Genomic DNA, 13,520 nt, shown 5'->3' with positions numbered 1-13,520 from the left:
CAAAGGGCTGTGATTTAATTAAATAAATAAATAGTCTGCTCCCTTCAAAGTTTATTTGCGCTGCTCAGTCCGGTCTATATTAAACTAGCGCATTGTTACAGTGTTTTCAGAGCAGTTCTGTGCTCCACAAATCTCTCTCATGCTTAGAGTAACAGAAGTGCTCTGAGTTCGGTTCCATTTGCTTATGTGCGCTAAAAGCTTTATTTACACTAAACTGGAGCGTCCCGCGTGAAGTGTTTTTTATTATTATCTGTCGTAGCAGCATCTCAGTCTCTGCAAGGCACAGGTATCATATTAATATCGCAGAATACGATGGGATATAATTCAAACATCTTTATTAAATGATTGCTGAGCAAACAGCATTAACAGTAACACCTGTAGAGTTCAGAAACACTGTTTACCTCACGAGAGAGAGCGTGTCGCACTTATTACACTCCCCACGGAAACAAGTGAAAGCGGAACTAACATCCAACAAATTGAAAAGGAACATACATATAATAAATCTATATAAAACATTTAGTTACTATAATATAATGCATTGCTAAATGTAATATACTTAAATAATTAATACAAATAATTAAATGAAATGGTGACAAACTAACCAATATTTTCACTTTAAATTTAATTACGCAAATAGTTATCAGTTCAACTTCAGTTTGACATTAAGCCTCATTTAGGACTATCTTAAATACAGTAAAGAATAGTTTGTATAAGCCTACTAGTTTTTAAGGCCTAGAATAAAGAGTAACATTTATATTTAGCATTTACTGAATTATTCAATCAATCAACATTATGTTTGACAGCAAAAACTAGGCATCAGCTATGGTTTTACCAACAGGGAAATGTAGTTAACAGTGACATTGAGCTTACATAAAACCAGTTTTGACAGCTGCTGATAAAAAGTTAAATGATCAGTATCGATTGATGAGATGAAAATTGAGATCCGTATCGGATGTTAAAATCCTGATTGGAGCATCCCTAATATTCAAGTTGACCGTTTCAAAAACTACTGATGATGATTAGTGTGCTGAGATCCTGTCACAAAATGGATAAAAACAGGTACACGGTGGATGGTAACAATTGGATATGAAGAAGACTGTTTCACTGTTTATATATTTATTTGTTTGTGGTTGAACTGAAAAAAGGTTTGTTTGGTTCTTTTTAAGAGGGCTCAAATGTGAAACCCCAGTAGCCTTTTTGCAGTTGAACATGTGGAAAACATTACCATCACAATCGCAGTTCAAATCGCAATATTTTTCAAAATAATCGCAATATGACCTTTTTGTCCAAATCGGGCAGTCCTAGTATATCTTTTTCATAAATGCACACAAACGGGTAAATAAGCTGTAACGGCGATTTAATAACAAATAATGATGAAAAACAATTCATCAAACTGTGATGCATCATATTTTTGAACTGATGTGATAATTATGCACATATTCATGTATAAAGATTGTATTACTAACCACCGCAGGAATGTAGATGAAGAGGGAGTAACCATAGACACAGACTATCTGCAGGAAGGAATAGGACACCAGGCTTGTGACCTTCCTATTTCGCTATGTGAGAAACCCCAATAGAGCTAATGGTACTAGCCATGCGCCCATGGTTACTTGAAAAACAAGGCAAAAAGAACAATTAAATTTTTTTTAGGTAAGAATTATGGGGTTTGTTATTTGCAATCTTCACAGCATACCAAACTTCTTTTTAATATTAAATGAATCAAATTTAATTTCTTGATATATGTTAAACTAATGTAATATATTGTATATAGTTCACGCAAAATTCACCCTTATGCAGTTTAAACATCATAGATGTATGATGTGTTTATATCCATACATCGCACACATACTGTTTCGAAAGCTTTATTAATTATAATGGAAGAGGTTGCGTCGCTTTCAGTGCGTCAGCGCACAGCCATTTTCAGATCTCTCCAGAGATGTTCAATCGGGTTCAAGTCTGGGCTCTGGCTGGGCCAATCAAGGACATTCACAGAGTTGTCCCGTAGCCACTCCTTTGTTATCTTGGCTGTGTGCTTGGGGTCGTTGTCCTGTTGGAAGATGAACCTTTGCCCCAGTCTGAGGTCCAGAGTGCTCTGGAGCAGGTTTTCATCAAGGATGTCTCTGTACATTGCTGCATTCATCTTTCCCTCGATCCTGACTAGTCTCCTAGTTCCTGCCACTGAAAAACATCCCCACAGCACGATGCTGCCACCACCATGCTTCACTGTAGGGATGGTATTGGCCAGGTGATGAGCGGTGCCTGGTTTCCTCCGGACATGACGCTTGCCATTCAGGCCAAAGAGATCAATCTTTGTTTCATCAGACCAGATAATTTTGTTTCTCATGGTCTGAGAGTTCTTCAGGTGCCTTTTGGAAAACTCCAGGCGGGCTGTCATGTGCCTTTTACTGATGAATGTATGGCTTCTGTCTGGCCACTCTACCATACAGGCCTGATTGGTGGAGTGCTGCAGAGATGGTTGTTCTTCTGGAAGGTTCTCCTCTCTCCACAGAGAAATGTTGGAGCTCTGTCAGAGTGATCATCGGGTTCTTGGTCACCTCCCTTACAAAGGCCCTTCTCCCCCGGTCACTCAGTTTGGCCAGGCGGCCAGCTCTAGGAGTCCTGGCCTGAGTTTCCCGAAACCTTCTTAACGCTACGTCGTTCTTAAGTTACACCTTAAGCTGTACCTTATCGTTAATACGTATTTCCCGAAACGTTCTTAGTTAAGTATACCTTCTGTAAGTCATACGTTCGGAAGGTTGGTCTGGAGCACTCTTAGCTATACCTTTTCACTGTTGGCAGTTCACTCCGCTAGTGGGCACCACTGCAAAAAGCTTCTTTACATCTTAATCTATACGAATATTATTTTAAATTGAATACACCCAGTGTTCAATTAGGCTAATTCAAGTGTTTTCATGCAAATGATAAAATTGTCATCACACTGATTGTTGTTAGCTTTTTAATTATATTATCCAAAGGTACATCAGCTGGCAAACCATTCGAAAGTAAAGGCTTATTCGTCTATTTAAAGAGAATGACTGTGGTGGGGAATTTGGTCAAACTATGGCAGCGATACAGCGAATAGTTGTGCTAAATCAAAGACGGCGCCATCCGCGAAGCCATTTAGTGTATGAGCACTATTATATTCGCGAAAACTTTAGTCCCCTGGCTACCATGTCAGAAGATACAATTCAAAAGAAATTTCGCCTGGCACGACAGCAAATTCAGCAGCTTTTAGATCTTATTAGTCCGGATGTGTCAAGACAAACTCCACGGAACCACCCCCTCAGCCCCGAAATACAGCTGCTTGCGGCTCTCCGTTTTTATGCAGTGGGGAGTTTTCTGGAGGTGGTTGGGGATGGATATGGACTGAGTAAGACCTCGGTGTGGCGGTGCGTTCGTTCAGTCACAAACATCCTGCTCCGTCATACCACAGATTATATCCGCATGCCTTCCGCCAGGCATGAAGTGATGGAGGCGCATCAAAGCTTCCATGCCATTGCCGGTATACCACAAATAATAGGGCTTGTCGATGGGACACTTATCCCCATAGCCAACCCATCAGCGCTCAACCAGGCCTTCATCTGTCGTAAGGGCTTCGCGGCCATCAATGTCCAGGTGGTGGTGGACCACAGGGGGATGTTTGCAGACGTGGTGGCAAAGTGGCCTGGTAGCGCACACGACAGCTTTGTATGGGCCAATTCAGTAGTGGGTTAGACGCATGACACGTTTGAGCACGAGGTTGTGCGTTCGCGCACTCTTTCCGAAATTATATAAAATATCCAGGGTTTAATTTAGTTTGCAATTTGTAATTTATAATTTTTTATAATATCCCATGAGTCCAAATAAATGCAATTTCCACTATTTCTGAAGTGCTTCTTTTAAAAAAGAACACCGCTTTCTCACATAACGCAGTGAAGCAGCTCCTGCACGAAAGAATAATTGATTCTCGAGCCATCGATATCAACAAATTCAGCACCATCGCCACGGACAGCACCGGGTAACGTCGCACGTAAGAAGGTATATCTTAAGCGGCTTCCTAAGGCATGGGTCGAGGAACACACCTAGAAATGGTATACCTTCAGTTAAGTTATACCTTAAGAGTGTTCGTAGCGCGCTAAGAGAAAACGTTATCGGGAAACTCAGCCCTGATGGTTCCAAACTTCTTACATTTACGGATGGAGGCCACTGCGCTTGGTTTGTGCTCTGACATGCACTGTTAACTGTGGGACCTTATATAGACAAGTGGGTGCCTTTCCAAATCATGTCCAAATTAAAACTAAATTTATTCCAATCTAGTTGTAGAAACATCTCAAGGATAATCAGTGGAAACAGGATGCACCTGAGCTCAATTTTGAGTGTCAGGGCAAAGACTGTGAATACTTAAGTTTTTTATTTATTACATTTGCTTTGCTCATGTTGTCATTGTGGGGTATTGCTTGTAGAATTTTGAGGAAAATAATGAATTTGATCCATTTTGGAATAAGGCTGTAACATAACAAAATGTGGAAAAAGTGAAAACTTTCTGGATGCCCTGTAAGTTATGACAGACAGCAGAATTTCACACAATAGTGAAAATGGAAAATACACATTCTGACTTGTACGCAGGACAATGTATTTTGAGGAATGTCTGTATTTTAGTCTTTGATGCAGATGTGTTCATCAGACCAGTCAAAACAGTGCTGTCTTCCGTCCCTACAAAGACTGCGGGGTATACAATAACAGTATTGAAAGCGCACAGGGATGCAGGCCCACCACTCTGCTCCACAGGAAGGGCAGCTTGTGTCTATCCAGAAGCACAGAATTAGTATATGAATCTTAACAGGACAGAATGATCAATTACTGGGCATTATCACCATGATTAAAAGCTTTACCGACTTGTGATAGTTACAGCTACAGTAAATACCCAAGTGACTGATAGACTAATTCAGAAATGTTGGAAACATGTTGCAAATTAGTATTATATATAATAAAAAAGACTTACAAATTCCAGTTTCATCCGAGCAATCTCCATAATCATTAATAAAATTAAATTTTTTGTCAACGAAGATCCAAAAGCGTGGATTGCCACAACGGAAAATAATGTTACTTGGAAGGTTGTTTGGTAGGTCATCTAAAATAAAAAATGGCCCGCTTTGCATGAATACATTGTGAAACACTGAACACTGAACTTTCAGCATACAGTACGTATGGATTTACATGTGCCTCTGTTACTAAAACAAAATGAAGCTTACTACATATGAGCTTGTCCTCATCTGTTCCACTGGGACAGTTGGGAGCTCCATTACAAAGATAAGAAGGTGGGATGCAGGTTACTCTGTCATCACACAAAAATCCAGATCCATTTTGTGGCATCCTACAATCTCTATTTACTATCCCAAAAAACAAAACAAAAACACCACAATTGTCTGAAACAAAGTGCAGATTTTTCATTTTTACTAAAATCAATGTACACAATATTACAAGGACAAAATGTCAGTGTAAGAAAAACAGTTGTCCACATAAAAATGAATGAGAACATAATTAAGCTTGATGAATTTGATCAAATGAATATTTCTGTTCATACAAAAAGGAACTTAAAAGTCCAAAAGAAAAGTACATCTTACCTCCCTCTTGTGTTTCATTTTTTCTCAGATGTTGTGTCATCAAACTGTCTCAGCTTGACAATCAATAACAGTATAAATCCAATTACTACTGAATTAAAGATATCCCTAATATACTGTATATATATTCCCAATTCGATTTGCAGTTTGAAGTGTTATGTAGCCTCAATTATAATTTGCTTACCTGAGGACATGTTAGGTTTCATATTTATTTGGATAAAGATGATTCATAGCTCTAGTTAATCTGATTTACAAAATACACTTCTTGAATCAAATATCATTCAAAAAAAACGTGGAGTCTTCAGAAGTCTATATAAATGGTCAGAAGTGTGTTTCAAGCTAGTAACTTACCAACTACATCAGCACATGTACATAAACAGCTTTGTTGCCAGCACTGACATGCCCACACAAATAAAAATTATGACAGTATGGACAGTTCCAAACAAATGACTAACCACAAACACTGTACTGCTGCAAAAACAAGGGCTACTTCAATCTTATCTGGATTAGTAGAAACAAAGGTACAAATGAGACTGAACACATTTTGGTATTTTTCTTTATTAACAATTTCAAGATGACAAATCTGAGGTTGCTAAATATTTTCATTTATATTGCCTGAAATTCTACTATGAGTGATTCTGTAACAGTTCAACAAACTTTCACCCACCAATGGCTAAGATTTCTGAGATAGCATAAATCGAAATAAAATTTCACTGTGCAACACAAATGTTGTACCACAAATCACAAAATGTTATTGATTTCACCAAGAACACACAAAAGAAAAAAAAAAAAAAAAAAAAACACTTTCTCTCTACAAATGGGTAGAAAACACTACAGTGCTTTCATTATGATTGGTAATGCCTTTAAAGTGCCAAAACAATGAAAATATTCCCCATAGTCCATACTTATCAAATTTGAAAAAGGAGAAACCAAAATATTAATAGTAAATAGCAATATAGTGTTTTAAGCAACAATCACAAAGTTTGGACTGAGAAGACCAAATATCTATCATTAAGACTTAAGGAGTTCCTTTGGATGATCCTACTAGACTCTTAAATGTTAGATTGATCTAGGTTGACCTTTGATGGAAGAGGTCCTGCTTCCTGCTCCTCTCCCCTAGGAGATCTGATAATCACCAGAGAGGACTGCACATAAGACATCAGTTTCTGGTCCTTCTTGTCCTCCATATCCCCATATATGCTTAGTTTCTGATAAAGGAAAGAGCAAATATGAACACAACCCGAGATCACATTTTTATCTGACTTGTTGCTACCATCACTAGTTGGTGCATGACTAAATGGCCTGCATGTGTAAACTGGGTCAATTCCCTTGTCTCAAGATCATAACTACTTATCTGTTTAAGATAATAGCTTCAGGATACTACTAACAGCTATTACAAGAGTTTTCCACTTACTGAATCTTTGCCTTGTTGACAAGTCTTTCTTAAAGATCCTGCAAGAATGTAACAACTCAAAGTGATTTCTCACTAAAGATCAACTAATATTGTTTGTTTTACAACCAATGTGGAGAATTTACTTATAACCAATAATGTTTTTAATAAGTGTTAGATGTGTCTAATAACTGATTTTTTACTGTAACAAATTACTGTTTTATTTCAGCTTCTTTACACAATAAAAAAAACTGACTACAATGATGAAAATAATCAATAATTTTGCTTAAATTGTTGTCAGTTACATATAAACTGTAATGATTTCAAATGATAAGTGGCAAACACCACTTATTTAGTAAATCTACCTTGTTATACATATACAACAATATACATTGTTTCCTGTTGAATGCACAACAGGTGGTGTAGTGGTTGGCTGCAATTCTTTAGAGACTCTCCAGATGGAATTTATCAATAGACCCAATATTAAAAACCCCTTAACCGTTTTATCAGGTAAAAATATACCTCAAATATCAGATTAATTTTATTAAGTTTTTCTAATAATCAGTAAAAGAAAAACTAGTGGTATAAACAATCTTCAGTCAAACTCAGTTTCTTACTGATAGTATCGCCTCAATATACAACCACATTAGCAAAACTAAGTTGTGTGTATCCCCATTTATAACAACCATGATAAGGTTGTTAAAGGTCAAGCAGTTTACCTCAGCAGGGACATACTGCTCAACAGCTGTGGACACTGTGGCACAGCAGATCCAGATTAGAACAAAGACAGATAAAATCAGTGTGGTGGTCAGGATCCAGCCAGGCAGCCACGGGTTCCTAACAGCAAACATGTGGTTGATGATGGTGGTGGTGGTGGTTCACATTCAAAATAGCCAACCGATGTAATAATTGCAGTACATTCTAACTAAAAAGGCCAACATGATTTTCTGTACAGATCAAGATGTGACCAACCTTGAGAGGCAGCTGAAAAGGTTGTACTTGTCCTCGGAGTTGCTTCCATCAATGAACATGTCTCTGTCTCTCTCCTGGATGGAGCTCCTCGGAAAGTCTTTATAAACAGGATTGTACATTTCCCGATTTGCAACTTTGAAAAAACACAAGGGGTCAATCAATGGTGTGATTTTGAAACCAACTATTTTATGTCACTGACAGTTTGATGATGCTAAGAGATGCTATCATAATTACTTGGGCTGGAAAGCAGTAATGACTAGTCAGAAGAGGCCCTTGGAGAAACTAGTAAAACTGTGACATTTTTCAAAATCTGTTCATTTATCATAGAGGAAAAGAGAAAAACCCAAAGAGACGTAGAAGGGAGTCATTTTAATCACTTACAAATGCTCCGTGCCTCATCTGTCTCCTCTTTCTGAAACTCAAACTCAGGGATAAACTGAACTTGCGGCTCCGACTGCAAGTATAAGAGAACAAAACTTAAGCAATGGCACTTTCAAATAAACTTTATTATTTATTATACATGTATTGCCATGCAGAAAGAAAATAAATCAGACGTATACTGTTTGCTTGCTCAAGTCACTGAAATAATACATATTTTGGCATACTTTTGATTCTCCAGTCTGGACAAAAACAAACAAACTTTTTTATTTTGCTGACAAATGAGAAGTGTTCCATTTTCATATCTTATGAAATATTATTATTTTCTGCACATCATACTGTCAAACATAGTCAAATTAGTGCCCGACCGATTTAACGGTGCAGTGGTGGATTGTCTCTGTTGGGTGTTTATTTCACACCATGTTGTTACCTAGTTGGTTAGACACAATGCTGGAAAGTAAATAACAACATCCATCTTTAACACGTAGCTACTTTCATCCCTTGTCAGCTGAGTGGAATACATGTGTGAACATGTATTCACCAAACTGTTTTGTTCAGTATTCACAGTTTTGTACCCCCTTCAACCAAACAATTCCAGTCATTGCATTTATAAAATTTAATATTTATAAGTCTGGTTTTCCACCATTGAAAGTTTCCCCTGAACATGTATAGCTGAAAAGTATAACACCGTTCCCGCTGTTTATCTCTTGACTCGCCAGGTGTAAATGCTTCTTGTTTTACAACCTGCCCCTAATTGACTGGCAGTATTAAAATAGTCAGCATTTGAATGATACTAAACTCAGTACTGCTGATGTTTATTTAGCTATTTATTTTATTTTTTAATTATTCTGTTTTAAATGGTCAGCAACTGACTGATACTAAACATACAGTACTGATACAGCCCATTTGGCACCAACAATCATGCCATGCTCCAAATCACTGAGATCAAATCTTTCCCCGTTCTGATGGTTGATGTGAACATTAACTGTAGGTCATTTAATCACTTTTTATGCTTTAAAAATGTGTAGATCATCCACGTTTGTATCTCAGTGTCAGTATTGGGTGCTTTAGGTGCAAAACTTTAATGTGTTGTAAGATCACTGAATGAAAGACTGATGACAATAAACACCCTTATTATTATAACTTAATTAAACAAAATGTTATAAATCAGCAATATGCCCTTACATATGGCTTAATGATTGTGTTTGCGATGGCATATTAGCATTATATAGTAGAGTCATAACGTGATGAAGTAAATGACCTGGTGAATCAGTTTTTTTAAATGAACCATCCGAAAGAACAAGTTCACGGAAAAGTATCAGACTTCTCATCACTAGTTAACATTTATTCAGTCACCTTGGCAGTCATAGGGCTGAACAACTGCAGTAAAAACCCACCTTACAATTCTTTTTAACAATACATATGAACGAGAAAGCCCAACAGTAAAAGTTTAACATAACGTTATTACAAAATTACCTGGAAAATGACAACTTTACCATCATCTGCCTGGAGGTAAAATGTCCAAGACGAGGTGATGAAGTTGTTGGCTTGACTCATCATCTCTTCCCAAAAACCCCTAACCAGTGTCAGCGGGTATAAGAGATGGATTTTGGGCAACATTGTCATCAACTTCCCATCCAAAAATAAATAAATAAAAAAGTTACTTCAAATAACATCCTCCATCAGCATTTTTAAATAAAAGTGGAAATTATAATATTTAGACATAAAGCGTATGAACAGACAAAGAGGCAATTATTGTAGATGATCATGCAAGCAGGCAACTGTACTATACATAAGGCGATGACTGTGTATTCAAATATGTTCCTCACATTACCTGTTCCATTCTTTGCTCTGCAAATGGTAGTTGACTCTGACATCCTAGATTGCATGCGTACTGCTCATCTGACTGGGCGTATGCTTCACGACAGGCTGCGGGAAGACAAACATAACAGGTTGCATAACAATTGCAATGTTATTTCTTTCTTTGAGAACGCGAGAGCTTGAGGAGTTAAGAAAAAAATACTACTTTATATTACCTGACTCGCATTCAGATTTGGTTTCATTGAGATCTTTGCTGTCACCTACAAACTGGCAGATGGAGAAGAGACGGCAACCTCTCTGGCAGGCGTACAGAGTTTCCTCCTATCAACAACACATACAGGCCACATAAACACACGCACCTCATTCCGCCTTTCCCACGGTCTATTTTCACAGTTACAAAGTGCAATCTCTTAAACAGTTTAATTAATGGGTCAAAATGTCAATAACGTTGGTCAAAATATTTCTTTGAATATTAAACAAGTCGAAGCTTGTTGAATGCTTCGCTGTTGCAGGAAAGCTTGCACTCACCCGTGGATAAGTGTGCAAACTGTGCATCTGACATGTATTATGACAAGACGCCGTGTTTCCCAAAACACTATCGAACACATCGGAAGATCCGGAGGCGCTCACGATTATGCAGCATAAACTCAGCAAAATCCGGAAGGACTTTATCGCTCCCATTTTTGAGAACCACCAAACATCGACTAAACGAATCTTTTCCTTGTTTGTGACGAAGATACCGCGAGAGCGACATGCAAACGCGCTCTTCACGTCGCGTTTCACTGCGCATGCGATGCACAGTCAGCGGCTGCGTGTCGTTTGGAATGCTGCGGCCTCCGAAGGTCGCGTTTGTGGGCTGCATACGTCATCGAAGCTGTCTCTTTTCAGAAAAGGGAAGTAGGTCACATTTTTTTTTATTGCTTTAATCAACATAACATGACAGTCAAACCAACTGAAAGCATCAGAAATAAAATAAAAACAAACTAAGAAAAAGGTATATCGACAATATACATAATTCTAAAGGCTATAAATTATAAAATATACAATGCATATAATATTAAGATTCAAAAGGGAATATTCAAGGCTTTATAAAAGTTCATACTTTTTAGTTCTTTACTGTTTTTTTTTACTCCAGTTAATATATTAAAGTCATATTTTACTTCTATTTTGAAGTGTGTGAACATTGGTTTCTGTGACGACCATTTACATTTATGAATAAAACATTTTCCATAAATCAACAGTAAATTTATAATATACCATGTTTTATGTTCAATTTTACTATATAAAAATAAAACAAAACACCGTCTTTCCTTAAATGCATAGGCTATCAATACCCGTATTCATCTTAATAATATATTCTCAATCACACCAAAACATTTTTGTATAGATTTACATTTATGCATTTGGCAGACGTTTTAAAGCGACTTGCAGTGCATTTATTACAGGTACAATCCCCCCGGATCAACCTGGAGAATGGTGCTGGCCGTGGAAAACGAACCAGCGACCTTCTGATTAACAGTTATGTGCTTTAGCCCACTACGCCACCACCATTTATTTAAATCTTGCAATAACTTGATAACATTAACAGGGTAAATTCTGTGAATAATCTTAAAGAAGACCTCACGAATCTTACTGGTCACACAATATCTTGTAATTTTAAAGGTTTCTTCCCAAATATTTCATTCCAAAATATTTTGGCTGATGGAGAGCAATGTTATAGTTTAATAATTCAATAAGTTCAAAAGGTATAGCATAAATCACAGTCATAAATTAGGTAAAAGATACTGGGAAGAAATATTTTTCAGAGAATTCAGAGTAAGAAAATTACCATTAATATTAAATAGTTGTGTCACAAATAAATTATATTTATATATTTAAATTATAGACACAACTGTCAAAAAAAAAAAAAAAAAAAAAAAAGAAGGAATTATTCCCATGATTAATGTATTTATTGTTCCAAATTAAACATTTGTGAGGGGAAAGTTGTGCCTATACATTATTTTTGTACAAATTGTAATACCCATATAAGAGATTTGGTCTTTAATTGGTATACCATAGAGTTCATACAAATAATCAGGTCTGCTTTTGAGAGCAAATAATTCACATTTCTTAATATTTATGTTTAACCCAGATACTAAAGAAAAATCATGGAGACACTCAAGTGGCAATTTTAATTCTTTTTCGTTTTTTAGAAATATAGCTGTATCATCTGCCAATTGGGAACATTTAATTTCATGATCAAATATCTGAATGCCTTGAAATGTATTCACTTTAATATTGAGACACATTACTTGCATGACCATCAAAAATAATAAGAGATACTGGATCACCTTGCTTGACTCCTCTGCTTATATTAAATCTGGGTGGTCCCAAAGGGTAATTTAATAGAGATATTACAGTTATTGTATAGTGTTTGAATTGCACGAATAAATGTATTGCCAAAGCAACAACAACAACAAATAAAAAAGTGTAGGACACTTCTAATACAGCCTTCGACTGCGACCTACTTTCTCGAGAATTCGGATGCATGAGGTGTATCCTTCGTGGGCACTTACAACCCACAATTCTTTGCTTTAACTGAAATGTCTTTAAAAAAAAACAAAAGGCTAATTTGCCTGTAAATTATGATGTTCAAACGCCAAGGAATGTTAATTCCCAAGTTGAAGTACCTCAGTAGATGGGTTTAGAGTATATCATATGTATAATAATGTAGAATTAAAATATAGTATTAGACTAAAAGTACACATGTAAAATCTATTTTCTTTTCTCTCCACATAATTATACATCTCCTAAAATGTACCTCATATATTCCATTCCAAAGGAACTTTGTTCCCTTGCGCTCGTGCTTGTAAGGAGTGGCTGCTGTCATAGCAAACATGACACGTTCAGTTTTTGCCTAGGAATGCCGTCTCGTTTAAACGAGGCTTGTTTAGAGGATACTGTATACTGCAGCCTTCAAAGGACGAGTTCTACCTAGCTCGCAGCCTTCAAAATGAGACACAGCCAGTTATTAGCGATGGTTAACAATTAAAATATGATTAAAATAACCTAATGTGTTAATTCACGGCAAAATATGAATTCCTTCATCCTCGTGTTGTTCCAAACCCTAGCGTTGAACTCAAAAGCAGATGGACAGCCCTCAGTCGCCATTTTTTTTTTTAAGGTTAAAAAGTAAAAACAGTTAAGACTGAGATTGTCTGTACAGCTTTTGTGTTCCAGAGAGGTTTGAGAGCCATGCAGGTTTGAAGTAACAATGGGGAGAAAATAACTATTCATTTTCGTGTGAACTTTCCCTTTAAAATAAAATTACCTCTAATATCCTAATTTATCATCAATATATTGCATTTTAATATTTT

At 36.8% G+C, this 13,520-nt stretch overlaps 2 protein-coding genes across 2 annotated transcripts; both read right to left on the bottom strand.

The window, feature by feature from the left end:
• Positions 1-4,637: 4,637 nt before the first annotated feature.
• On the bottom strand, positions 4,638-5,355 carry LOC127645679 (low-density lipoprotein receptor class A domain-containing protein 1-like). The gene is made up of 3 exons (XM_052129359.1): positions 5,235-5,355; positions 4,985-5,113; positions 4,638-4,786 (listed from the first exon to the last, which is right to left on the bottom strand). The coding sequence occupies exons 1-3, from the start codon at positions 5,353-5,355 to the stop codon at positions 4,638-4,640; spliced, it is 399 nt and encodes a 132-aa protein (XP_051985319.1).
• Positions 5,356-6,141: 786 nt separating this feature from the next.
• On the bottom strand, positions 6,142-10,926 carry LOC127645197 (transmembrane protein 59-like). Its single transcript, XM_052128733.1, has 8 exons — positions 10,693-10,926; positions 10,380-10,485; positions 10,178-10,272; positions 9,820-9,972; positions 8,347-8,419; positions 7,966-8,098; positions 7,713-7,830; positions 6,142-6,811 (listed from the first exon to the last, which is right to left on the bottom strand). Exons 1-8 carry the CDS (start codon positions 10,843-10,845, stop codon positions 6,656-6,658), a joined length of 987 nt encoding a protein of 328 aa, XP_051984693.1. The 5' UTR covers positions 10,846-10,926; the 3' UTR covers positions 6,142-6,655.
• Positions 10,927-13,520: the final 2,594 nt, after the last annotated feature.

Source organism: Xyrauchen texanus, chromosome 6 (assembly GCF_025860055.1).
Source record: "Xyrauchen texanus isolate HMW12.3.18 chromosome 6, RBS_HiC_50CHRs, whole genome shotgun sequence".
Lineage (NCBI taxonomy): Eukaryota > Metazoa > Chordata > Actinopteri > Cypriniformes > Catostomidae > Xyrauchen > Xyrauchen texanus.
The sequence above is the reverse complement of the archived record's forward strand: the minus strand, read 5'-3'. Positions and strand labels throughout refer to the sequence as shown.